Here is a 26,843-nt window from a genome sequence, read left to right on the forward strand (position 1 = left end):
TCTGTCAGTGTTTTTTATAACAAGATTTGACTATGCACCTTTCTGCAGAATCAGGATTCTAGCTTAGGAAGGAAAAAAAGGCTATGATACCACTTGGAGCTTCAGCCTTCGTGGTGCAGCAGTCGCTGTTTTTGCCGCTGTGAACAGTTGCTTTGAAAGAACTGAATGAAAATTCATGTGTGTCCTGTGGATAGTCTCTGGAGGCGGGCGGATAGATGGAGGCATTGCCTGTGGTGAATCAGATATTGGTGGCAGCTCTGTGCAGATTTTTCTTTCTTCCACCGTATCTAATTGGTTTTTTTCAGCAGTCTTAGGCATTTCCTGTGGAGTGACAGTCAACATGGGGGGGCATGTCTTAATCTTTTCTCTCGAATGGAGCACCCTCTGTACAAGCAGTGCTGCTGCCACTGGAAGAGGAGGGAAAGAGTGTTGGGCAATCCCCTCCTCTCTGCCCCTGCAGGCGGGGCTCGCTGCTCTTGCTGAAGCTGAGCAAGCTGCTGCTGACGGTAGTGGGCCACTGCCTGGCCCACCAGCAGCAGACTCAGGCCCTGCAGCAGGGCCCACCCCCGCAGACACAGCAGCAGACGCCCGAGGGCCTGGCCCAGGCGCTGAAGCATGTGCCCAGCATGGGCCCTGAGGGGACGCTCCACTCGGTGGGCGTGCGCCTGGCGCCCCTGCTCCGACATCAGGTGGGTAGGGCACTTTGCACTCCATTCAGGAAGTTTGCGGTGGTGGGGCTCTTCCAAGGTATTACAGAATGGGGCCAGGTGAGGCTGCGGCGATTGCTGCCCGAGTTTGTTGTTACCACAGAAGAGCTCTCGGGTGGAATTTTTGGTTACTACAAAGAGATTGTAGCAAGTGTTAGGTTTCTTTCAACGCGTTTTTCTAGCGATTATTTGTATAAAACCAAAAGGAAGAAGTTGTACCATGATCTTTGTGATATTGTTTTCCCAGAGCTTATGTACAGGGCCTTGTACAGTGGAGGTCCTGGAGCTGATGTTTTAAAAAGGGTAAAGAAAATGCAGGTGCCACCAGGTGTAAAGACCTTCTTTTTTAAATTACACACTGGGACACTCCCAGTTAAAAAGTTTTTGGAAGGAAAGGATTTCTTTTTACCGTGGGGATCGAACTGCCTAATTTGTAAACAGCCCGAAACAATAGACCATGTTTTTTTGCATTGCTGGGAAGGGGTTTATTTTTGGGATGTGTTACAAAGGACAATAAAGAAAGAGCTACCACTTGACGCGCAGGGAATTCGTTATTTAAGCACAGACAATGAGGATGGGGTACCATTTGATCTCATAATGCTCTTGGGCCTCCACTGTATATGGCGCTCCAGAATGGCAGGCTATTATTGTGACAAAGACGCACGACCTGCCCGAATTTATTTTCGGGAAAGAATGGACTGCTTTCTGGCCATCCAGAAAGCAGCTGCGGAGCCTCCCGAGTGGCTCTCGAGGCTAGAGCTGCTCTGTATGCTTCGTGAATTTTAGAATGACGAAGCCAGACTCATGCTGGCTAACCACGACAGTGTCTTATGTACATAGTGTTTTGTGTGTTTTTTGTTGAATGTTTTTTTGGTTAAATGTTATGAGCCAAAGCCAGGCAATAAAGAAAAAAAAAAATGGGGCATTTGTGCTGGCCTGATGCTGCCACCTTCCAAAGCAGCACTTCTGCACCAGACGAGATTTGCTGCTCCATCTTGATAAAAATGAACAAAATTGCACCAAAGTGGCCACAGTGATGGTCTTGAGCAACTATGGTTCCAGAATTTTAGTTGTGTCGGTTTTACTTGTGCAGAACACATTAGGGCATTGGAAAGTTCTACTAACGACAAAATCATTTGTCACAGTGTGTGAAAAAAAAGTGTACATTGATTGTCGTTTTTTTGCTTTCATGTCCCCCAAGTGCAACATGCGTTTGCAAGTTTTGTGACTCTCTCGATCATCACCTGCAATCATCCTGAATGCGCAGAAGGCCCTGCAATTGCTATCCATTAGCTGAAGTAGATTTCAGTAGAAGAGTTCGACGGCTAGGGGACACGAAGGGATCAATTGAAGGTGTGCACACATATACGCTGCTAGCCGTTTTCGCGGTCGCAGGTCTTGTCTATTAGAATTCAGAAACACCGCCTTTTAATCTGTTGGTAGTTGTCAGGAAATCAACGCAAGACTGGCAGTTGCACAGTCTGAGAAGAACTGACACATGGAACCGTGCTGTTTGCTCCATTGTATGTGTGTGTTTTCCTGCATGCTCGAACATTGTTGTTAGAGTTTTAATGTAAAAATGTATCTTGGGAGCCCTGTTATGTAGATGTGTGTATGCAGGCTAGATAGGGGCAGTGGTAAGTGTCACTGCATGGGCTTTGTGGTACTGAGAGAACATATGGGCAGGGAATTAGCACGCTGTGTAGTGTGGGAGTGAGCGTAGGAATGAGCGGGTGCCGAGATTAGCTTTGTTGTTCTGGGGTTCTTCTGTGTGTATATGATTTGGTTTTTGGTGAGATTGCCCTTTGAGTGGTTTCTTCCTGCTGCTTTGGAATTGCTATTTATGGTATAGCTTAGCTCAGACCATTTATAACGTAACCGCTTATAACGCGGGACCGGATGATATGCGGCCTTTTGTGACAATCGCTTCGCTTCCCATAGAGTTCAATGTATTGGTGTACCGCTTAATGTGCGGCAGCGTGTAACCGGAGACCGCGTATAGTGCGGTTTCTGGAAAGCCTGGTGGCCAGCGTACCGGCGGGCGCGACGAGTGTGCTTCCCAGATTGCGCAAGAAGGGGGCAACAGGCGGGGCGGGGGAGCGTTGTCAGCGTGGTTCAAAGCAAGGCTCAAGGCAGGAGAGGATGGGGGAAAAAATAGAATTGGCAAAGCAGGTGTTTTTCCTCTCACTCACTGATGCGCCTCTATTGGGCACACTGATTGAAAAAAACTTGAAAGCATGTGATAGCACGGCCTGACAAACATGCTGAAGCGGCGGCGAGCACTGCTCGTACTACGCGTGCGTGCAGCAGCATCTTCTCATGCCTGAGCCCATGAGCAAGATATGTGTCGTTGCCTGTAGCGAAAAGTTGGCAACGTAGGCAAGTCAGCTGACAACGTGAGCAAGTCTACCAGCCTCGGCTGTCTTCAGTTCCGATGGCATCTGCTCCTCCGAAAGCCAGGAAACGAGCCCGACGAAGTGAGGGAAAGTGCAGCAGGAGTTTTGTGCAAAGACGCGCTCGACTGTTGCAACAAACTGCGCCTCTACTGCTTTCAGACAAACCTCAGCGAGCAAGCGCTCAAGTGCCTCACTGTTTTTGAAGATGACGTCATTAGCTACGCAGTTAATCGCAGCGCCAGACTAAAATAATGGCGTTCTTTCATTCATTACGACACTTCAACAAAAGATCAAATAAATTTCTTCGTTGCCTGTGATTGCAGTGTTGTGCATCTGATGCGTTGTCAGGTGCACTGTGAAAGGTAGGCCGGCCATTCTGAAAACGCGAATGCATGGAAAAAATACTTTTTGCAGCGCAGTACCGCTTATAATGCAGATTTTCCCGACTCCCACGGTATGCGTTATTATAAGCAGTCTATGCTGTATTGGCTTCTGCAGAGGCAATGGCGAGAGCAATGACAGCCGCTTGTGCAGCTTCAAGATTTTGGCTTGGATCGAGGTCTCCACTATTATCAGGTTCATGTTGTTGATTACTGCAATTGCCTTGTGATTTTTTTTAAAGAAAGGAAATGGCGCAGTAATTGTTGCACATCTCGGTGGACACCCAAACCACACCACAAGGGAAGGAAGGTAGGTGAGAGTGAAAGAGAGAAAGAGGTGCCATAGTGGAGGGCTCCGAAATAATTTCGACTATTTGGGGGTCATTAACATGCACTGACATCACCCAGCACACAAGAGCCTTTGCCCCCATCGAAACATGACTGGCGCAGCCGGGATCGAAGCTGGGAGATCCGGCTCAGTAGCCGAGTGCCCTAAGCACTGAGTCACCATGACGGGGGATTGGAGACAGGGTATTGTGCTGCATCCATGTACTGTACTGCATCCATGTACTGTACTGTATTCACTCAAATGTAATGCAAATTTTTTTCCAAATTTTTGTCTCTTTAAACTCTACCCTCACACTGTAATTGAATACCGTGATTAGATTTCCCTAAAGCAGTAACACGGGGCAGCCACTTCGAAGCAGTCATGTCTCGGTTTTGGTTTCCGCAGTTTTGTGATATTATGTTGGCAATATGAGTACCATGGAAGCCAAATTACAATCCACATTAAGTCGCTCTTTGTGTTGATTGGTGTCCCGTGCCACTCGCGTCGTGGTGTTGTTCGCGCTGCAGTTGTTTCAACTGTGATACTTGCTGCAGTCCACACGATGGCAACACGTGCTCAGCGCGACACTCATTTTCTTCACCCTGCATTAGTCCTGGTGTAGGATTTGTTTTGTGGACACCTGACCCCTAAGGTACAGAAGCTGGAGGATACAAAACTGCTCCTTGTTGTTATTTCCGGGTGGATGACATCTGTGCTGCAGCCACTGGACATCTACCTAAATAAACCGTTAAGGACAGAGTGCGGAACCTGTACACCAATTGGATTTGCGAGGATCAGGCCCTGACTTCCTTTGAGAAGAACCAAGCGACCGTCTGCATCGCAGGTCGCCAAGTCGTTGTCTGCCATTTGGTACAGCCTTCCTCATGACATTGTCGTTAGCTCATTCAAGAAATGCTGCATATTGAATGACCTTGACGGCACCCAGGATGACATTGTCTGGAAGGTTGACAGCAAGGAGGACGACTCAGTTTCCGAAAACTCGGCCTCCGAAAATGAGGAACAGTGAATATTTTCAAAAAGAGGGCGAGTGTTGGCCACGATGTTTATTAAAGGTAGATTTTTATGCATCTGTTGATCTCGAGTTACATTCGTGGTTTAATTTTTTCCCACTGGGCAATATGTAATGTGGCCCTTCATGTTACATTCGTGTCGCTTTACATTAGAGTAAAAACGGTGCTATTCCTTCACCGTGGTGCAGCTCTTGGTGAGGGTTTTGGCCCTTTCTGTGTGTCTTTTGGTGTGAAACTTCTATCGAAGCTGCACTTGGACCTGCCTGCGATGATAGAGCTGCCAGGAAAGTGCAGTACCCAGGAATGCAACAACGGGGCTCTAGTGTAGTGAACTTCAGTCCTTATGTCTAACAACTTGGCAAGAAATACCCCCAGTTCTCTCTGCTGGTGTGTTTTTTGCTGTGCCTGACATGGAAATGCTGGCTAAGAACACTTTTTTAAGTGAAAAGCACACTGTGGGTAATCAGGCATGCCTCGGCATTTTGATTACCAGTAGCTTTTGCCAGGTGAAAATGTTTGTAAGAGCCCTGAAAATATCTTTACTTTACACAATATTTTTTTTTCCTATCGTCATGAATGCGCATGCGCTCAGTATCTTCATTTTATATAAGTGTAACATTTCACCGCTTCAGCGCCCGTTCTGTCGTTCTTTCTGTGTCCTCGTCTTAATATATAGTGCTGGATTTCTATTTCAAAAACAAAAACAAGATACCCAGATAGTGGATTTCTGTGCGGTGTTTAGATGTTAGCGAGGATTGAATTTCCTCACAGTCCTTTTACCTATATGTTTCAAAATTGCCAGCTTGATAGACAAGCCAAATCTAGGAATGAAGCATAGCTGCTCCAATCTGCTGCAAGGTAACTTTATAGCTGCTCCAAAGTGCTCCAGAATTTGTTTTTGGATGCTCCAAAAATTGCTGCAAATCATGTTTTGGCGGTAGCCCCGCTGCTAATTTCATAGATAGAATAACCATGTTCTTGAGGCAAACCTTTAGATTTCAGTGGCAAAAATCACCTGTGCCTTTTAAATAATGTGAAGGACTGTTATCCTTTTCTTAGCGTAGTGTAAAAACTGCAATGTTTTATAACCCTTTTGTGACACCGACAGCCTTGGCTTACGTGTTTGTTGATTTCAGGCACTAGAAGCATTGCATTATCATGTAGGGCACATTCTTATAGGCGCGCATGCACTGTGGTTATGGCAATTGCTCTCACCTCTTCATCCCGTGGGAGGGTGAAAAGTCTCGTGTTCTATGGATGCACACGTTCTTGCCACTTCCCGACAAAGCAAAAATGGTGGTTTAGATTGTTTGCACAGTACGTGTTTGGTACATCATGTCATCAGTAGCTGCTGCTGCATCAGGTTGCATGTGCTGCTATGGCTTCTGCGTCTGCTGCTGTTACCTTGTGGGTCGTGCGAAAGCTTAGGGGATGTGTGTGTGGTGTGACAATTAACCACCTTTTGCAGGGCACTGTTCACCTACCAGACTTGAACACCATTCAGGCGGTCATCAAATTGGCCTGGGCATCTGCTGGCCTTGTGCCTAATGGTACTACAGTTGAAGGCAGCTCAGAAGTCTCTGGCCTGGTGAGTGGTCCTGCAAGTTGCGCTGCTGTCTACTGTAGTGCACTGTCTGCTATAGTTTAGTGGTCATTGTCCTGCTTTTTGAAGGATGCCTATAGCATCAGAGTGACGGTGCAGTTACTCTGCACTCATTACAGTAAAACTTTAATAATTCGGCCCCCATTAATTTGGAAATTTGGATAATTCAAACTGGCCCCATAGTCCCGCCAAATGCCCATGTAAGTCTATGGTGTCGGAAGCTCGTTTATTTGGATGCTTTGCGACGAGCATTGGACAGTTTGGACTAGTTCCCTGAGCGGTGCCATGTTGAAGTATGGCCTGCTTGACAAGTGATCGTCCAAACATCCTCAGGCCTGAACTTCACATTACATTGTATCTCTCACCCCTGTAGCATATGCGCATTGGCAGGTGCTGTGTTGACCATCTGCAGCCGCCCAGCGATAAGCTGATTGAGAGACAGTCTGGCCGCCCAGTCTGTAGTGATGGTAGCTATCTCCTGCACATAGCAGCTGCAGGCCATTTATAAGGACGATTGCCGTGTCGCAGATTTTTTTGTTACTGATTTTCAAAGGCATCTTGCTGCTTTAGCATCACTGTGCGCCTACCTTGCTTCCGTTCATGTGTCCTTTCTGTTCGTGCTGCTCACGATTTGTGCGGTGAAGCATCCTCCCTTGCAACGCCTCATGCAGTCAAGCTCCAGCGCTGCTGTGTAGCACACTAAGGAGCCTCGGAGACCGTTACCATTAGTTCTTTCGATAGTGTGCACAAATTAAAGCATTAGATGGAACTGTGAAAAATCTCCATTGTTGCACAGCTTGCATCAAGGAGATGACCTTTTTCCAGATTTTCACCAAATAAACTGCGCTTTCATGCAAACAGTTTTTGGTAACATTTGGGGCCCATTTGATTAGTCGACATTCGAATAACTTGGACGTATTTTTCCTCTCTCTTGAAGTCCCAAATAATGAGGCTTTACTGCGCATGCAGTTGAGGGCACTTATGAGGAGCATGAATGTCACGTGACATTTCTTTGTTGTAACATGTTGCCCATGGTTTGCGTCGTCATAAAATAAGCAAATTGCAGTTAGCAGTGAATGTTTGCACATGCTGTCGTGGCAGTTCCACCCTGCTTTGGGCTGCTGCATATAGGGGAGGCCTCTTGGTGAAAAGTTTGTTTAGCACATCTGCTGTCATTACTGCAATCCATAAACGCAGCCTCCGTCAGGTCTGGATTGGCCACAAGATTGCAGGTGCCAGTCATCTGCCCATAGTCACGTTAGGCTCTATAAGGTTTCCCCTGTTCTTGGATTTGCTGCAGGGACACACACACCATAAAAGTGATGTAATGCCATCCACGTTTTGTAGAGTTGAAAAGGGGGGAGAAATATGGGAACTTCGTTTGAGATTTCTAGGCAGTTGCATTTTGCACAGAAAAGAAATGCTGGTAATGTTGTTCCCAAAGGGTAGGTAGTCTACCAGCCCAGCAAAGCTTCTTGTTTCCCATGGTAGTATTTCCTTTAATGTCCCTATGAGTATTGGCACCCTTCCAGCCATGAAATATAGGTGTATGGCAGTGGTATTTAATGTGCATGTTAACAAACCCAGATGACTGAAATTATTCTGTAGGCTTCTGCTATGGCATTTCTCGTGGCCTGTGTGCAGCTTCGATATGTTAACGAACACTGTGGCCAAATTGAGGTTGCCCTGCATTCGTTTTCTTGTGTTTTCTTGAAAAAACATTTTACTACTGCTTAAAATGAACCTCCTGTAAGCTTGAAAAGATTGAGAATTGAAATACAGGTGTCGCCACCACCAGCTGTTCCTGCTTGCGAACAGCAGTGTATCAAGACAGATTTTTGTGCTTGGATCCTTTGAGTGGGGGGTGCCCACACTGATTTAAAAAGGTTATTACAGAACACCTTTTGGTGTAGACATCACGAGTTTGAATTGAGTGACATGAAAATATAAATTCAGTTTTCTTGGTAATAAATGCATCTTTAACTTGCGTTACCTGAAAGATCCACAGAATTGATTTTTGCCTGGGGTGCGCAAATATTGAAATTTTTTAGTATGAAATAAATACAAATCTAAAGAAAATTGCTTTTGAATATTGAATCTGTAGCGAACCATGACGGCCATGCCTGATGCTGCCTAGGCAGATCACTGATGAAGACGAAGCGCCAATGAAAGATGAAGCGCCGCCGTGCTGCACGAGATTGCTTCGGTTGGACTGGCCGTCTTCTGCGCTGCCTGCCATTCTGCCCGCCGTGAACTTCATCCCCTGTTCTATTTGCACACAAACCCCCTTTCACTTGGTGGAGGTGCGGGGTAAAGATCCCCGTACTTCTCGCCGCGTCTTCCTTTCCCATGTCGTTGAAGCTGTGCTTACCAAATGTCGCATCGTACATCGTACCACCATAGCCTACCATCCTCAAACTGATAGGCTGACCGAGCGCTTCAATCATACTCTCAGGGACATGATCACGATGTACGTCGCAGCAGATCAGACCAACTGGGACGCTGCCCTTCCTTTCGTGATGCACGCGTACAACACTGCCACGCAGTCAACCACCGGTTTTACCCCTTTCTTCCTGCTGTATTGGCGGGAGCCGTCGTCCATGATGGACACCATCTTACCATATACTTTTGACTCTTCCGAGTGGACGCCCCTTTCTGAAGTCACAAAGCATACAGAGGAATGCCACCAGTTGGTGCACTCTTTTACCTCGGAATCCCATGGCCGCCAAAAGCATCGTCATGATAACGATAGCAGGCAACACATTTTTCCGATAGTAACCCTAGTTTGGCTCTGGGTTCCAGGCACACCACCAGGATTATCGTCAAAACTTTGCTCAGGATACCACAGCCCTTATCACGTTGTCCAGCAAACGTCGCCTGTCAATTACATCGTGGAGCCGCTCAACTTCTCTTTGGACTTGCGCCATCAGGGCCGAGAAACTGTCCACGTCAGCTGCTTGAAGACCTACTAGGACCTGCTGCTCTTGCCCTCGCCATAGGTTGCCAGGGTGGCTCCTCTTCGTTCCCGGGGCAATTGTAGCGAACCGTGACGGCCGCGCCTGATGCCGCCTAGGCAGATCACTGACCAAGCACTGATGAAAATGAAGCGCTGATGAAAGACGAAGCACCGCCGCGCTGCACGAGATCGCTTCAGTTGGACTGGCTGTCTTCTGCACTGCCCACCATTCTGCTCGCTGTTTTGTGTCGCCCGTCGTGAACTCCATCCCCTGTTTTATTTGCACACAAACCTGCTTTCAGATCTAATATCAAATGCCTATTTAGTAACAAAAAAGTATCTTGAAGGTTAAGCTTGCGAAATATATATACGCTCGTTGAGCTTCGCGATGCACAAGCTGTAATTGCTGCAATGTCACAGCCTCATTATCCTGTACACAATCCATGGCAAACCGATTGCTAAGCAGCAATGGACTGAACGCTACAACACTGTGCAAATGCAGGGCAGCAACTGTTTGGAAATTCCCGGATAGGTTATCCTCTTCACAACCTCGCATATACAGCTGCGGACCAGCCGCCTTCTCCTGGCACCAGGCTATCCTCCTCTCCTATGCCGCATGCACTGCATCCAATGTTAGGTGGACTGCACATGCATGGCCAACTGTGTTGTGGTCTGCCCATGCACACCCCTTTCTCTCCATCCTCAGTGTTGAGTCAGACCAGCCACTGATGGCTGAGAATCGGGGGGGGTCATGCGGCTGAAGCATTCAGCAGGGGCTGAAGCATTCGGGCGGGCGGGCGGGCGGGCGGGCGGGCGGGAGGTGGTTCAAGCCACCTAGCCATGACTTGTGAAGATTCTCTTGTCAGCATCCCTGTTTTCCACAGAGCTCTCTCTGTTTCTTTAACCTTTTTCTTAACCAATAATTGCTGATTTGCCCCCTTACTGCTGTCCAGATATTTGCTTGTCAATTTTCTAGCCCGCTTCCTCCGTTTCGTGTCAACATTCCTTATATACAGGTATCTGAAAACTTTCCTAGCCCACTGCTTTTCCCCAATTCTCAATCGCTTCTCAAATGCTATCTTACTGCTAGCCTCTCTGCTCTCGAACGACGCCCATCCCATATCACCTGGTACCCCCTGATTTGGTGTATTGCCATGTGCTCCCAAAGCTAGCCTCCCTACACCACGTTGTTTAATTTCTAACCTTGCTTGAACATCTGGTCTCATGCACAGGACCGCATTACCGAAAGTCAAGCTAGGAACCATCACCCCTTTCCAGATCCCTCTTACCACTTCATACCTTTTGTAATTCCACATTGCCCCATTTTTAATGACAGCTGCATTCCTGCTAGCTTTATTCATTACATATTTTTTTTGCTCTGTCAGACACTCAGCACTGTTATTTATCCACACCCCAAGATACTTGTACTCATCCACTATTTCTAGGGTGAACTAGCGGGATGGTGGCCTCTGGCGCCATCTGTGGGCAGCACCTGGAAGCTCTGCGCATGCGGCGCCTCCACGATCAAGCGCGCTGTTGCTCGCAGCCGGAGCTGATCGTGGAGGCCACGGCTCGTGCATTTCTAAGGCTATTCTCTCCTGGGTCGTGTTGAAAGTTTGTGTGTGGCCCTTACAGGGATATATTTTTTTTAATATTTCCTTGTGGAAAACATGGTGCGGCCTATACATGGGCACGGCCCTTGCAGGCGTTTATACAGTATGTGTCGTCAGGGCAGCTGGTGTTATTGCTGCAGTGGCTTGAAGAACTTGTTGATCGTTTTTTGGACGGTGTTCTGCTTGCGTGCGATCATATTAGCCTCGATCTGAGCAAGGGTCATGTCAGCACTGTACACAGATGAAAGCGTCAACAATGCTTGCGTCAACAATGCTTGCTCCTTATTTTCATCATAGTCTTCCGAATCCCCCACAACCTGACGGACTATTTCGTCGTCAGTTAGTTCTGCGCAGAAGTCGAGCTTGTTGTTAGTGTCGACGAACCGTTCAAAAGTTATTTCCGTGGGTGTGAAAACCCCAGCAGTTTTTCGGCCGCTTTCAAGATCTTGCTCTTGTTCTTGAGGAAATCCGAAACTGTTTGCCTAGAAATGCCGAACTCCTTGCCCACGTCAGCCTGCAATCGGCTGCACATGCTTTCCTTAATAATGGCGGCTTTCTTCTCCATCGTTAACAGACTGTACTTTTTTCCGCGCTTCGATGCCATCGGTGAGGACAACGAAGACAGAGTTGAGGCCATCGCAAGCAAGCGAAATCCTCACATTGTGAACAGTGGAGTTTGCTGACGAGCATCGATACAGCTAGGCCTAGCGTTGCAGAGCACACTTGACATAATAGCACAACCACGCACCAGGCTAGCCAAATATACCATGTGGTCTGCGCAAATGAAACGGCGCAGCAGCACCTCCGGAAACTCTGGAGGAGGCGCTGGTGAACATAGCCAACGTGGCCAGATTAAATTGGTGTGTGACGGCTAGGTTCGGCTAGTTGTGGTTCAAAGCGGTGATACGCTTCAGCTGCAAGTTGATTTCCTTCGCAAGAGCGCTGCGTGAGGAGCCAAAGGAACTTCCGAGCACCTTCCATCGCATCAAAAAGTCCGGAAAATTGGACGACGGGTGGTTCGAGCGTCTGAAATTTCAGATGACCTTATACACTGATTCTATGGGGCTCGTGGTGGTGTCGCGAAGACGTCCGAAATATCGGGCATGTCCGAAAATTTGGGCATCCGAAAATTCGGTCGTTGATTGTGTGAAATGGCCGTGATGAGCGTGCAGTTTTTGCGGGAAGTGACGGGAACGTGCATTGGCGTTGGAATGGCGAGACTGCTTCAAAAAAAAAAAAAAAGATCATTGACTTCCCAGTCAGCATCCGAAAGCGGCTCGCAGCTGGCTTTGGATGAATGGCGAATGCACGGCTAATAGTCACCGTGGGCTAGGGGTGAAGTTCAGAAACCGAAACTACCGTATAAGCGCGTGTATGGGCCGCACTTTTTTTCCCAGATTCGGGGGGCAAATTTCGGAATGCGGCCCATACACGCGATTTTCGAAAAAAAATTTTTTTTTTTTTCAAGTGAAAGCAAACCAATCTGGAATGCGCGGCATTTATTTACCGTTCAGGCATCACTCACGGAGTCTTCAGACTCCGAGCTGGTGCTGTGTTCAGGTAAATGTTCAGCCCACAGAAAGTCGTCTTCGGTCCCGTCTAAACTGTTTGAAATTCCGGTCACTTTGAAACTCCGGGTTACAATGTCGGTCGACACTGAATTCCACGCAAACAAAATCCATCCAAGCACAGTCGCGAGCGGTGCCCTCTTAAGCCGCCCTGTCGGCGTCTCGTCGTGATTGCCATTGGCCATCCATTCCGAATACTGCCTTCGAAATTCAACCTTAAAAGGCTGATTGACGCTTACATCCAGGGGTTGCAGCTTGCCGGTGTGGCCGCCCGGTATCACGGCCATGTCTGTGCGGATACCGCGCAGGCGTTCCTTAACCCTATCCGTCAAGTGACCGCGGAAGCTGTCCAAGGCGAGGAGCGATCGTCGGGCCAGCATGGCGCCTCGGCGCTTCTCCCAAACGCTTTTTACCCAGTTGAGCACAAGCTCATCGTCCATCCAGCCCTTTTCTTGGGCGCGAACTACAATTCCCTTGGGGAAAACGCCTTTAGGAATCGTTTTTCTTTTCAGGATGACATGGGGGGCAGCTTCCGCCCGTCCGCGGCGACGCACAGCATAACGGTACACCGTTGGCGCTCCGCGCCGGTTGTCCGCACGAAAACACTCTTCTTTCCTTTCAGTTCAACTGTGCAGCTCTCGGGACAGTCGAACCACATGGGGGTCTGGTCGGCGTTCGCTATCTGCGAAAATATATAGTTGTGCTCACGACGCAGACCGATGACATACTTCTGAAAGCTGAGCACCTTGTCGGTGTAGTCGGGGGGCAGCCGCTGGCACAGCGTGGTCCTTCGCCGAAATGATAGGCCCTTCCTCTTCAGAAATCTTCGTGCCCAGCCGGCAATAGCCTTGAAGTCCTCGTGCGGTATGCTTTTAGCACGCGCCAAGGCTTGTGCCCTCACGCGCAGCATGTCCGTTGTCAACGCGTAGCCGTTGTTCCGCACTTCCATTGAATAGCATAGCAGCTCTTCTTCTAGCTCAGGAAATTTGCATGGCTTGCCTCGGAAAGCGCGCTTTTTGGAGCTGGTATTCTTCAACGCATCCCTTTGTCCGCTCCACCGTCAGACACACTTCTCGTCCACGTCAAATTTTCTGCCCGCGGCACGCTTGCCGTGTTCGAGAGCGAACTCCACTACTTTCAGTTTAAAGCCCGCCGGGTAGCTGTTGAGGTGCTTGCCCATCGTGCAACAGTGACAATGCTCGGAGGCAGTTCATGAAAAAGTGAAGAACGACAGCGCACGAGAGCAACAACTATGTCGAACGACCACGCTAACACAACCACCAAAAAACGCATGCTTTGACAGCCAGAACAGAACAAAGTTAGACCTGGCGATACCGATGCCGATACGGATAGCGGAAGTACAGTAGCAGAAGCTCGCGGGAGAAGAAAAGATGATGATGATGACCCGCGGCCTCGGGCGCCATCCATGGGCGGCACCTCGAAGCTCCTGTGCGCATGTATTTCGAAGGCTATTCTTGCGTGTTTCCTGGAACGTTTGGGTGCGGCCCTTACACGGATTTTTTTTTTTTCAAATATTTTCTTTGGAAATATGGAGTGCGGCCCTTACACGGGTGCGGCCCTCACAGGCGTTTATACGGTATGTGGCCAGCCTATTTTTTTACCTATCAACAAGTGCCTGTGATTGTGATCCTGTCTGCCATCACGCGCGCGTTAGAGGTAGTCAGGCATTGCGCGGGTTACAGTTAGTGGTCGGACTTTTGATTTGAACCAAAAAATATCGATAAAAGTATGCCGAATTTAGTTTTTGAAATTCGGTTTTAACTGAAAAAAAGGTCAGTATTCTTGGCGTGCAAGGCATATCTAGGTGGCTGTTGAGTACGAGTCAGATTCAGTCAGTTGGAAATTAACTAAGTAAGGAATTCGGGTGCACGATGAGTCGGCGATATTGTTGGATGAACTGTGCAGTTGTGTGTTTTGAGGAATTTTTGCACTTGCTTACTCGCCTGTACAGGCCGGGGAGCACCGCCCCCTGACTGCCTGCTAGCTTTAAGCACTATTTGTTCACTACCATCACCCGCTTAGAACATCTAGCGGTTAAGTAGGTTCATCAGCTGTATTTAGGATACTGACCCGAAACAGTGCATGGTCGTTATGTAAAGTGTCGCGTTCGGGCTACTGCGACAATTGAGCCCCTGTTTCATCGCTGTCATCAACACGTAGACCACGTGATGCCTCACCCTCTCACTCAACCCAGTGCGACAACTCAAAGAAAACTTGTCAACAAAGTTTCTAGAAGTTGTAAGGCACGCCGAAGATGTGTGGGCAGCGTGGCGCTGTGTGGGAAGTGCTCAGCGGGTTGGACGAGAGAAGCGGGAGAAGTCAGGTGTGCACGTTGTGTGATGGTGGGTGTCTGTAGAGGCTGACGACTGTGTGACCGGAAGAAAGCTTTAACCACGTGGGAAATGAGCGTGACTTGACGAGTTTGAGACCCTTCTGGCTGAACAAGCCATTGCTTCAACCGACGGCACGCCATCACTTGTGTTGTTTTTTTCTCTTCCAGCTGTCTCATTGAACTTGCGTTATTTTTTAAATGACAAGAGCAATTCCTTCTACAAGCTCATTTCTCAGTGCAAGGTTACTTGTAAGTTATGTTAATTACTGGCAAACAAACTGTTCATGCTGACAAAAATGTTGAGGTTGACTCTAAGTGACTTTTGACCACACAGAATTGCCACATTAAATCACTGAAAAAATGAGTAATTCATTCGTCGAAAATAGTATTCACCGAAAAGAACCGAAACTTCCTCTCCGAAATAGATACCGAGAAAATCTTTGAAAAATGTAAACTGAAAAGTCTAACCCGTAATTACACTGTACCATGCAGTAGGCGGGATTTTTGCATGGTCACTTGCCCTGCCAGTGGTGCATTAACCTGGCCCCCTTGGGAGCCCCATACAAAATTCTGCAAGTGGGCTTTCCCACATATCATAGCTCACCAAAACTAGGTGGCGGCTACAGAACGAATGCCATGGCTGTAGGCATTAGGTATGTAACGCATTATGGAATGATTAAAAAAAAAACACTTGCTTTCGCGTTGCTGTTGTTTGAAATTGGTCGTCAGCCATCTTGTTCGCACCATGTGTGATACGTGATAAAGCCCACTTGAGGAATTTCACAAGAGGTTCAAACCTGTAAATGTGACCAGCCCTTTCGGTAAATGATAGAAGAGAGCAGTGAGGACGCCTTTGCATTGTTTTCCTGACATTCGAATAATTTGGCCAGATATTCTGCTTTTGCCAGAGTTAGATTTATTAAAGTCAACACACTGTTCGATCACTGCCAAAATTCAGAAATTTTCTAATATCAATTTCTCAAATTGGTATGAATTTAATAATTCAACGAGCCTATTCGATTCATGTTTGAAATTTCGAATGTTCGCTCACTGCTAATTTCTACTAATAAAAAATGTTTGATGGAGTTTTTTTCCTAGTGTCTCTGAATGCCAGACACCATATTTTTTTTACCCATATTTCCTCTTCTTGGAGTGCATTCAGTTTACTAGCTGCAAATGAATTGACCCAAAGCAGATGCTTGTGTAACATATTCGGTGCTGCATGTGAGCTTTGCGCTTGGAAGTGGCTTCCAGCTGCCAGCAGACAGTGGCTTTCTTTGAGAGGCACTCATTTTGCTGATGAGCAGAGCGTGCCTGTGTAGACTCGCCTCCCTTCGCATATCCCAGGCGGATGAGGAGCTGTGCCAGGAGGCGCTGGAGGTGTTGACGCTGGCCCTGAGCTTGCAGCCGACGGCCCTCTCCCAGCTGCTGGCCGACCCTGCATGGGCACGGTTCGTGCTCGACCTGCTACTGCATTGCCCACATAGGTTAGTAAGGATGAGGCTCTCAAATGAGTGACTGTTGGTTTCAGCAGACAGCAAATATATATATCTATCGCCAGCATCACTAGTGTGCAGCCTGCACATCGCCAATGTCATGAGTGAGCGGTGGCCTCTACGTTGGCGACGTCGTGATCACCGGTTGTGCAGTATGCTCCGCAAGCAGTCAGCAGTGGCGGACGGCTGTTAGAAACCTTGTCAGCCATACACAGGTGTTTTTAAATTCATTTCCTCTCTTTCTATATGCAAATGTTAATCATTTTGGATTATATGAATTTTGGGTCATGCAAATGTTTGTGACGCCAGAAGATGCTTATCATTGCCATGGTGGCTCAGTGGTTATGGTGCTCGGCTGCTGATCCTAAAGGTGCGGGTTCGATTCCGGCCACAGTGGTCGCATTTCTATGCAGGCACAGTTGGTTTCTGCAATGCCTTCTGCAGCGAAGCAAGGGAAGTGCGCCATGCGAGAGTCACAGCAGAGTCATTCAATGCTTTCTGGTCACACAACTTCTCCGTAATGCTTTAGGGGAGCTTCATATGCTGCTCGTGGCTACCGCTATACGGCGCCACCGTCTGCAGAAATGCATTATCAGAGAAGCTCGGCGCTGCTGTGACCGAGGCAGAAGCCCCTCCGCTGTTGGTGTTATGGGGATATTCGATGTTTACCGTGCTTTTGTTTGTTCAGGTACTGCAACTTGTGTGCATGGGACCTTGTCAAGCACTTGCTACGTGTCAGTATGCTGTTCCGGCTACAGGGGCATGACCGAAAAAGTCTAGCTCGTTGTTTCCCTCCTTGATGAAACGCAGCTACTGAGGAAAACTAAGTGGGCAGGAGGCGACAAGAAACAGGCAGTTTCATGTCCATCTCGAAATGTGTGCATGCTTTTGAAAAGCATTTTATATTCTCACACTTCAAAATAGCCGACACAGACGCTTTTCTGTGACAAGTAGACCTAGCGAGTGCACAGGACTTGTGAGCCTGATTCAGCGATTATGGAGAGTTAATTCACAAGATTTAGCAAATACAAATGGCTATTCAGTGTAGTGCCGGCAACAGTGACCTGAAATTGATGATTGTTTACATTGCATTATGTGAATACAATTAGAGGGAAGGTGACCTGATTTCCCGAGCAGTGCTGAAAGGGTTCGGCAGCTGTTATCAGCAACACTTGTGGACGAAAAATTATGCTGTTTTAATTAATGTATATGGTCGCTGAATGCATTTCTGGTTTTCTACTGTGCAAAACAGGTATAACGACAACTAGCGCAGGAGATAAAAGAACATTTAACATAAGGAGAGCTCAGCTTGCATTTTAAGTACGGGTGTGCGAATATTGAAATTTTCAATTACGAGTCGAATACAAATATGAAAAAAAAAAATGGCTTCGAATATAGAATCGAATATCTGTTCAGTACAAAAAAAATTTGAGAAAATGATAAACAAGCAATTGTTGTTGCCGTTATTTTTTTCAGAATAGTGTATGGTCTTTGCAACTAAAATAAACACAACTAGAGTGCCTCAGTACTGTATAAAAAAACGTGCACAGAAATATATGCTATTGATGAGACAGCATAACAGTATCCAAAATCAAACCCAGTTGTTGGGCGAGTTGGTTATGGATCACCGGATAACAGTAACCAAACTGTAATGAGGTCATGCAAAACAAAAATCATAAAATTACAAGACTGGCAACAAAAAATAGCATGATGGCTAGTAAAACCTCATTCATTCTTAGTTCAAGGGACCGGAAGAAATGCCCACTTTATCCAAAGGCCTAGGTTTCTAAACTTCCCCGCACCCCCGAAAAAAAAAAACCTGCTGAAAATGCGAAGGTGCAGTAAGGCCTTATGAGGTAGCTCCATCGCGCTAACACCTGTAAGCCTGTGACGAGCCGCCCGTTCTGGAGAAGAACACAAATGGAAGCAAGGGGCTGGGGAACACACACTGGCGTCAGAACGGCGAGACGGCTTCTAAAAAGAAAATATAAATCACCTGCCACGCGCCAGTCGGCGTCCAAAAGCTGTGCGGAGCTGGGACTGGACTACCGGCTAATGCGCGGGCCGACAGTTGCAGTTGCTGCGGGGCAGCGGCGAAGCTCAGAAACCAAAACTACGCGGCCAGGCTATTTTTTACCTCGTGACAGGGGCCTTCCGAACATTGTCACGCCTGCCGTTACGCCCACTAAAGAGGTGCGCGGGTTACAGTGCACCACGCAATAGGCGAGATTTTTACAGGATGGCTTGTTTTATTGTGACAACCTGACGCACCCTTTCAGGAGGCTCCCGCGAAATTCCGCAAGTAGGCTTTCCCGCATAGCGTAGTTTACAAAACGGGATGGCGGAGGTCACGCTCGGAGGGTTATGAAGGCCACAGGACGCATTCTTCGGATGTGGGCATTCAATGTGTAACGTATTACGGAAGGATTAAAAAAAAGCACGATTTCGCGTTGCGGTTGTTCGAAGCAGGCCGTCGGCCAACTTGTTCGCAGCACGGGTGATATGTGGAAAAGCCCACTTGCGGAATTTCGCACGAGGTGAAGCCTAGCGGCGTAGGAATGCGATCGGACCGCGTGATAAACGACGCAAAAGGAAGGGAATAGGACCTCTGTATCGTTTTCCTGGAATCTTTAACTGGATCATCGGCTAATTTGACCAGATATTGTGGTTTTTCCACTGTCGAATTTATGAAAGTCTGCACAGTATATGATCACTGGTGAGTATTCAGGAATTTCCGAATATTTGGAAATTCTCGAATACGAATCGATTACAAATAAATTTCGAATATTCGCACACCTCTAATTTTAAGCTATGTAAACAAACAGTATCTGTTTTGTACTCAAAGCTATGTAATGCATTCCTGTGGTAGTCATCGACATCGGCACGTCCCTGGGGATTATGGCACAATTTGGATAAATGCTGAATGGCATACTATTATAAGTACATCGATAAGAAAATTTTTGGTACCTGCCTTACTTTAAGCTCCATTACCTCACAATTTTTGTCAGTTGTTATGCGTGTTAATGAGGGCTCACTGTATCTGGCGGTCCGTATCTACGTTGGGGATTGGGGACTGTCGCATTGCAAGGCACAAATGGAAGCAGCAAAACAGTGTCCAGTTTTTACGTATCTGCTGAATACGGTCTCATTGTGGGGACATGGCTGTATTGTGCAGGTCCATACGGCAGTGTGCGGCTGACCAGCTGTGCCTGATAGCGACCAAGTGCAGCACCAGCCAGCAGTGCTTGCTGTTCCTGGTTGACCTGCTGTTTGCCCAGCTGCCTGTGAGAGAGCCACACCCCTGTTCATGTTATGCCCTTCTGGCCATGCTTGTTTTTTGTTTTTACAAAGAAGTTGATCAGTGTCGGATCATGGAGGTTCATGCAGTTCGTAGCTGTATGTGGATATTCAAAGGCGGACTGAATAGCCAAGCTTAAGGGGGACACCCCTCTTTGAACTATTTTTCTTATTTCTTGATAAATATTCATGAAACTTGCCACGTTTATGTATTTCAATGTGCTGATTTCAAATATGCTTTTAGTACTTCTGTGAAACAAGTTGTTCTCAAAATATTGTGTAATCTTTGTTTGAAACTTGCAGGTAACTTAATTATGTAACAGTAAAGGCCGCAGTGAAGTTTAGCATACAGGCATGCTCTGGAATGTCCACTGTTTGAAATGAGGTAATATGAATGTTTTAGGCCCATTTGAACAGAAGTTACAGCACATTAAACTTTACCAGGGAAAATTCAATAGGCGGCTCAGACGAAATGTATTGTTTTAAAATTATGCTGATTGGCAACTGGTCTTGATTTAGTCTTATTTCACTCTGTGAATTCATCTTTCCAAAAAAAAAAAAGGAATTATGAGGCTAGCCCACCTAGAATCAGAGATATCATCTCTGCACTATTGCAAATGTATCAAAACTGGTGTTTTGAGAAAACGACAAAATACGTTTCCAACCATCTTTATGCGACAGGAACAACTTCAAACTCATAGGAATGCACCAGGGGCATAATCAGGATGCATTTCATCTCTCTGCCGCCTTTTTGCCATCATAATGATGACCACAGGTAGCTTTTGCCTCTTGGTGGGGCCTCAGAAACAGACGCGATGAAATGCTCGCCTTGCGCGTTGTCACTAGCGTCAATTCAAGACGAAGTATCACTCGTTCACGGTCACTAGTTTCGACCACATCGCCCTCGGTCATAATTCCAGCATTGATGCATACGCGGCTGGCGTAACTCGAGCTGCGCATCATTCTTGCCCGGGAGCAGGGTCGTCCACGGCGTGGGTCCGCGACGCGCTTCGCGGTTGTTCACGACGTGGTTGGCAACGCGCCAACTACACTTTGATCTTCGCCCTGCAGAGGCTGGGTCAACTGCAGCTTCGACTCGAACTGCGTTTTCATCGTTTTTGCTCGGGAGCGGAGCCAGCGACGGCACTGGCGATGCGTCGTTGTTGACAGCGCGGGTCCGCAACGTACTTTCACGGCTGTTCACAATGCGCTTGGCAGCGTTGCAACAACACTTCCACCTTCGCCCTGCTGAGGCTGCGTTTTCTTCGTTTTTGCTAGGGAGCGGAGCAGGTAACAGCACTAGTGATGCGTCGTTGTTGACGGCGCGGGTCTGCAACGCGCTTCAGGGTCATTCACGGTGGGGTTGGCAGCGCGCCATCCGCATTTTGACCTTCGCTCCGCGGAGGCTGCGATAATCCAGGCTCCTTGTGCCTTTTGCGTTTTTGCTGTTTCTGGGCGCCGAACCGATGAAAAGAGTGATACTTCATCCACACGCGCCGCGCGGCAGACTCTCTCAAAATGGCGCCGCGCTTCTGGAGCAGCCAAGCCTAACCCGAAGCCTACCCAATCACAGAGCGCCATTTCTATCGCATGGCTTTTCTAACCAATGACAACGCGGCACGTACGTTTTCTTTGCTGTTATTTTGTCCGCGAACGGAAAAATTCCAGCGTTGCTTACCGATTAAAAAAAAAAAAGCTGGAGGTGAGAGCTTTCGAACGAGACCAAAGTGGCGTCATGGGAGCGCGTAGGTACCGAGCGACGGCGAGGCATGATTTGACTTCAATTTTAAAGGCAAATCGTGCGCTTTTGGAAATTTAAATGGCTATTACTAAGCAAATACTGGCTATTCCTTTCTAAAAATTCGATGTCAGGTGCAAAATGACCTCGTGAATCCGAATATGACAAAATTAAGGGGGAAGACTGCTTCTGGAGGAAAATTATTTATTTCTCCACCAAACTTAATGAAATTGCATATCTTCACCAACTCCTCGTGCTGATTTCAAGAATGCAATTACATTATTGGTAGGTTAATTAGTTCTCAAGATATAATTAATTAACCCCCCATTGTTCACCAGAACATTGAGAGAAAAGTAAAGCATAAAAGGTCAAAAACGGCACATTGTTAGACTTCAGAAAGAAAATGGAATGTAATGTTGGAGACAGTTTTCTAATTTTGCCATAATTAGTGATTTCACAGTACAATGAAATTGATGCAATAAACTGTGGCTAACATGCAATCAGAAACTAGATCATTAAAAAGTGTTCTGAGGCTTAATTGAAAAATCTGCTTCCAACATTGCATGCTCAGATCACCTAGGTACACACTAAAAAAAAAAAAAAATTATGGTTCTGTCATCTATGGATGCTGAGATATGCCACTTAGAAATTTGCTCAGAGACCAAAATTTGCATTCTGAGAAAAATGAGAAAAGCAATCAGAGTGCTGTTTATTGAAGAAAAATTCAAAATTATTGGTCCAGTGGCCTTGGGCAATTCCTAATAGCCTCCCGGAATGTAGTCTGATTGCTTGCTATCATTGAAGTGGCGCTTGTTCAGCATGCGCTGCACATTTTCTGTTGATGTGTGCACCTGCAGCTTTCCTTTGCTTGTCTTTCTCTAGCATGCGCTTGGTTGCCTGGGGTCTGGAGGTCAGGTGCAGCTCCTTCAGAATGCATGCAGCAGTTCTTTCATTTCCTGCATTAAACAGCCACAGCAGCCTGAACGGTATAGAGTGAGGCGTGGCGCTCCGTTCAGGCAAGTGCCCATATCATTGAGCGTAAGGATTCATTATTGTTCTGAGTTTTGCCTCGTTGGACACGCTCAAGAAGCCCCTTGTTAGAAAGTCTTTCATATACAGGCAGCAATGCGTTGCAGACATGAGGAGGCAGGTTGTGTCTGTGACGTCTCATGGTGTCACCTCAGGCCTCTGCAGCATTCTGTCTGCACCAAGACTCGGGGCCTGTTGGACAGAAGCTGTGGTTGGCGGTGACGTCATTAGAAGTGACATGATGATAGGTGGCCATCACAGCCCTATGTGTGGCCTCCACATCAGCAATGTGTGATTTCAGAGCCCATGCATAGTATGAACTTAATTTAGAAATTAAATCTGCCATAAGCTTTCCTTTCTCACCAAGGGATTCTCCACTAGAACCTCTCTGTTTTGAGACCACTTTGCGCAGAGCGGTTCCCATGCGCTTCTGCACATGATTTATGCAGTCTTCTTTGGTAATTGGAATGTGCCCATAGACTACTACTTCTTGCAATGCAAGGAAAGTGCAGCTTTCCCAATCGGACAGTATGGTTGTGTACCGGAGGTTGTGCAGTTCTAGAGACCGCTTGAATAAGATGAGTGCAGCCTCTACCTCCATTTCACCAGCCTTCTTGTTGGTGTTCTTCTGGCATATGTGGCTTGCTTTCCACGCTTAGTACGTCGGGTCATCATCTTTCGGGCCCCGTTCGCACGCGGCGCAAAAATTACTGAGCACGACGTAATCGAGCACAAGTCCAGTAAAGAGCTCAATAACTGTCCCCCTTCCAATGTGCTAGGAATGCCCGCGTGTCATCCACAAGCCGTCAAATGAGACTGCGATGTTACCTGGGTGTCCGAGATTTAGCTCCGAGTACCCCTCCCGAACGCATCGTGCACAGTCAGCTGTCATCCTCAGGGATGCACGGTCCACCGCGGGCGTCAACTTTTCTTTGACATACTTTTGCCACGTTTTCGTGTGCAAACCCTTATGATATATATTCATTGCCGAGAATATATCATTTAGTGCAGCACGCTGATTTCCGGTTGCTTGCATGGCACGTGCGGCAAGAATGTTCACAATGAACGGATTCTTTTTTTGACCACTGATCATACGCGGCAAACTCTATTCGGAAGAAACGTCGCTGCAATTTACGCACGAAACCATCAATTTCACAGCAAGGCCGTACTCGTCACATTTGCCGATGTTCACATTACCGCAGCACACTTTGCACTTCACACACGCTAGTAGCGCATTCACAGACTCCAAACTAACAATCGTGAAGGTTGCGTCAGTCGCGTCGCCGAGCGGTTCGGCAGTAGTAGTCGCGGCGTCTGCGGTTGCACCGAAAAAAGCAGCTTTGCGCTCCGTTGCAGGAGTCGATGCCATCTGCTGCAGTTTCCCATGGGCTTTCCTTGTAATTGCTCCTATCTCGGAAGGTTGCAGCATCGGGGTGTCTCGCCGAACGCGACTGCTGTCCGATGTTCCAATGTCCGCAGTCGCCGTTAGGCCTAGGCCTAACACGGTCTCCACATCGCGCTGCGATTCAGATGTGATGCTTGCGGTCTCCGCAGTGCTTTTCTTCTTGAAGTTGTCAGTCAGCGTTTTGTTAATCTTTTTTCCGAACTTGTGCGCCATGCGGAACTTAGGTGCTGACATTGCTGCAAAGCGCACTAAGAACGATACACAAAGTGGCTCCCGCTTGAGCTCACGGCCGGCCACGGACGCGCCAAGCAGACGATGGGAAGCTTGTCAGCCAATCGGATGACATGTCTCAGTCACGTGCGCTGACTAGCGAATAGCAGCGCACGTTGAGACTTTTTTTTGGCGCCTTTTTTTCCCGCAACCAATAAGCGTAAAAGCACAGCAATGGTGCGAAATTGAACACGAAAAGCTGCTCTTTCGAATGAGACCAAGATGGTGGCGATCACTGCCGGAGAATGACGGCTGCGTGTCGCGGAAAGACCGTGGTTTTCGTGTCAAAATCTGTCCCAAGTGTCCGTGGATCTGCGTTTTTTAATCGTATTACAGTCGAAATATTGACTCTGGAGTTCTGGAATTTCACAGACTAGTAGAAAAACAGCTGCAGATTTCAAAAATTCTTTTCCTGAAAAATCGATTTTTTTGCAATTTTTTTTGCCCCCAGAAGCCGTCTCCCCCCTTAAAAAAAACCATTTTTTCGTGAATTTTTGGTCCGAAAGAGCCGTGTCCCCCCTTAAGTGCCTCATTTCATTTTGTTTCAGTTGTATCCACATTGAAGGCTTTAATGCATTGCATGAAGTGGAAGCTGGTGTGTATAACAGCACAACACTAAACACAATGCAGGAGGAGGAAGTGACGTCAATCACATGGAGTAGCTAAGACTGACCTGGCAGGAACCACCAACAAACAACAGCAACAAAATAACAGCAATGTAGTCGAACCTCTTATAGCAAAGAGGTGAAAAATCATAAAATGGTTTGGTTCAGACGAAATTTGCAGTATAAGATTTCTTCAAGAATGCACGCAGAGTGGCGCAGTTTACCGTATTTACTCGCGTAATCCTTGCACTTTTTTTCCCTGAAAATCAACGCGAAGTTTGGGGGTGTGATAATTATGCGGGGAAAATTTTCAAGCAAATGTTTCGGAGTGTTAAATGCAATGATGAATGGGTGCAAGATCAGGATTGTCAGGTCCGCAATTGTAAATTTAATGAAAACATTACTTTCAAGCGTAACTTACCTTCGTTATGAAAGTACAGGGTGAACGTAAGCTCAAGCTGCTAAAGCACTTTATTTGCCGCGCGCAACCTCCCCGTCACTACTCGCGTTGCGTACGTCCTGCAGGCAATTCTACTCTTCATCAGAGTCCGTGTCGACACTGGAATCGATGGTTTCTTCATCTTCCGATGCTTCTTCGTCGTCCCACACCAGGTGGTCCTCGGTCGCATCCAGGGCGTTCGAAATTCCTGTTTTCTTGAAGCTTCTGGCCACCATGTTTACGTCAATCATCCCCCATGCCTCTGATACCCAGCTGCACAACAGCTCCACGGACGGTCTTTTGATCTTGCCGCCCGGCGTCAGAGCATGTTCACCTTCGGCCATCCATTCTGCGTACAGCCTCCGGACGTTATCTTTAAATGGCATGTTCAAAGATACGTCAAGAGGCTGGAGCATTGATGTGAGGCCGCCGGGTATAACAGCTAGGTCCGTGCGCAGTTCCTTGAACTTCGCCCGAACCGACTCTTGAAGATGGCCCCGAAAGCTATCAAGCACGAGGAGCGACGGAAAAAGAAGCGCTCCCGGTCGCCAACCCCCCACAGTCTTCACCCAGTCCACCATAAGGTCCGCGGTCATCCACCCCTTTTCTTGGACGCGCACGTGTATACCAGGGGGGAGCTTTCCTTTCGGGAGGGTCTTCCGCTTGAATATGACGTACGGTGGGAGCTTCCGCCCGTCCGCCGTCACGCCTAGCATGACCGTGCACCTCTGTTTTTCGGCACCTGTAGTCCTGACGTGCACAGTCCGAGCGCCTGTCTGTTCGACTGTCCTGCTGCTGGGCATATCGAAATTCAGCGGAGTTTGGTCCGTGTTCCTTATCTGGGAGAGCAAGAAGTTTTTCTCCTGCCGGATCCTGATAACAAATCGATGGAAGTCCACTATTTTCTCTTCATAGGCTGCGGGCAGGCGCTGGCAAAGCGTCGTTCGCCTCCTGAGCGAGAGTCCATTGCGCCGCATAAATCGTGTGGCCCACCCGTTACTAGCGCGGAAGTCTTGCACCGGGATGCCCTCCTTTCTTGCGATTACGAGTGCCTGGTTCCGTATCAAATCAATCGACACAGCACACCCATCCGCTCGTCGAGCCTTGATATATTCCAGTAAAGAGGATTCGACGGCAGGAAATTTCCCAGTCTTCGGTCCACGGAAGGCCCGGCGCGTCTTACCAGTCGTCTTGAGTTCGTCGTGCTGCCATCTCCAATACCGGACGCAAAACTCGTTGATGCCGAAGTGTCTGCTGGCGGCGCAGTTGCCATGTTCCAACGCATACTCAATAGCTTTTAGCTTAAAAGCAGCTGTGTAGCTTGCGTAGCGTCCCATGGCGAAGCGGCACAAAGAGCACGGTGCAACACGCAAACAAGGCAAACGAGGCCTACGAGACACCGGAGAGCTGGAGACACCATCGCAAAATGGCGTAGCGGTGGTGAGTGAATGAGCGGTAGCGGCGGTGGCAGCGGATGATAGCACAGTACCGCCGCCTAGTAGCACGCGCGCCCAACCATGGCAGTTAGTTGTGGCCGCAGTCAATAGATAGCGATCGCTACGACAAGCAGATGGCTCGCGGCAGTAATTTTGGGGGTGCGATGATTATGCGGGGAAAAAAAAATTTTCC

At 47.7% G+C, this 26,843-nt stretch overlaps 1 protein-coding gene across 6 annotated transcripts in view; it reads left to right on the top strand.

Moving 5' to 3' along the window:
- The window catches only part of faf (ubiquitin carboxyl-terminal hydrolase-like faf), a 255,988-nt gene that overhangs the window by 113,546 nt on the left and 115,599 nt on the right, over positions 1-26,843 (top strand). For all 6 annotated transcript variants that reach the window (XM_077657297.1, XM_077657293.1, XM_077657296.1 and 3 more), the window contains 4 exons: positions 461-689; positions 6,311-6,430; positions 16,283-16,422; positions 19,607-19,715. In XM_077657297.1, the coding sequence (XP_077513423.1) occupies positions 461-689; positions 6,311-6,430; positions 16,283-16,422; positions 19,607-19,715 (598 nt within the window). The remainder of the gene's footprint in view (positions 1-460; positions 690-6,310; positions 6,431-16,282; positions 16,423-19,606; positions 19,716-26,843) is intronic.

This window comes from Amblyomma americanum, chromosome 3, assembly GCF_052857255.1.
Source record: "Amblyomma americanum isolate KBUSLIRL-KWMA chromosome 3, ASM5285725v1, whole genome shotgun sequence".
NCBI classification, from domain to species: Eukaryota; Metazoa; Arthropoda; class Arachnida; order Ixodida; family Ixodidae; genus Amblyomma; species Amblyomma americanum.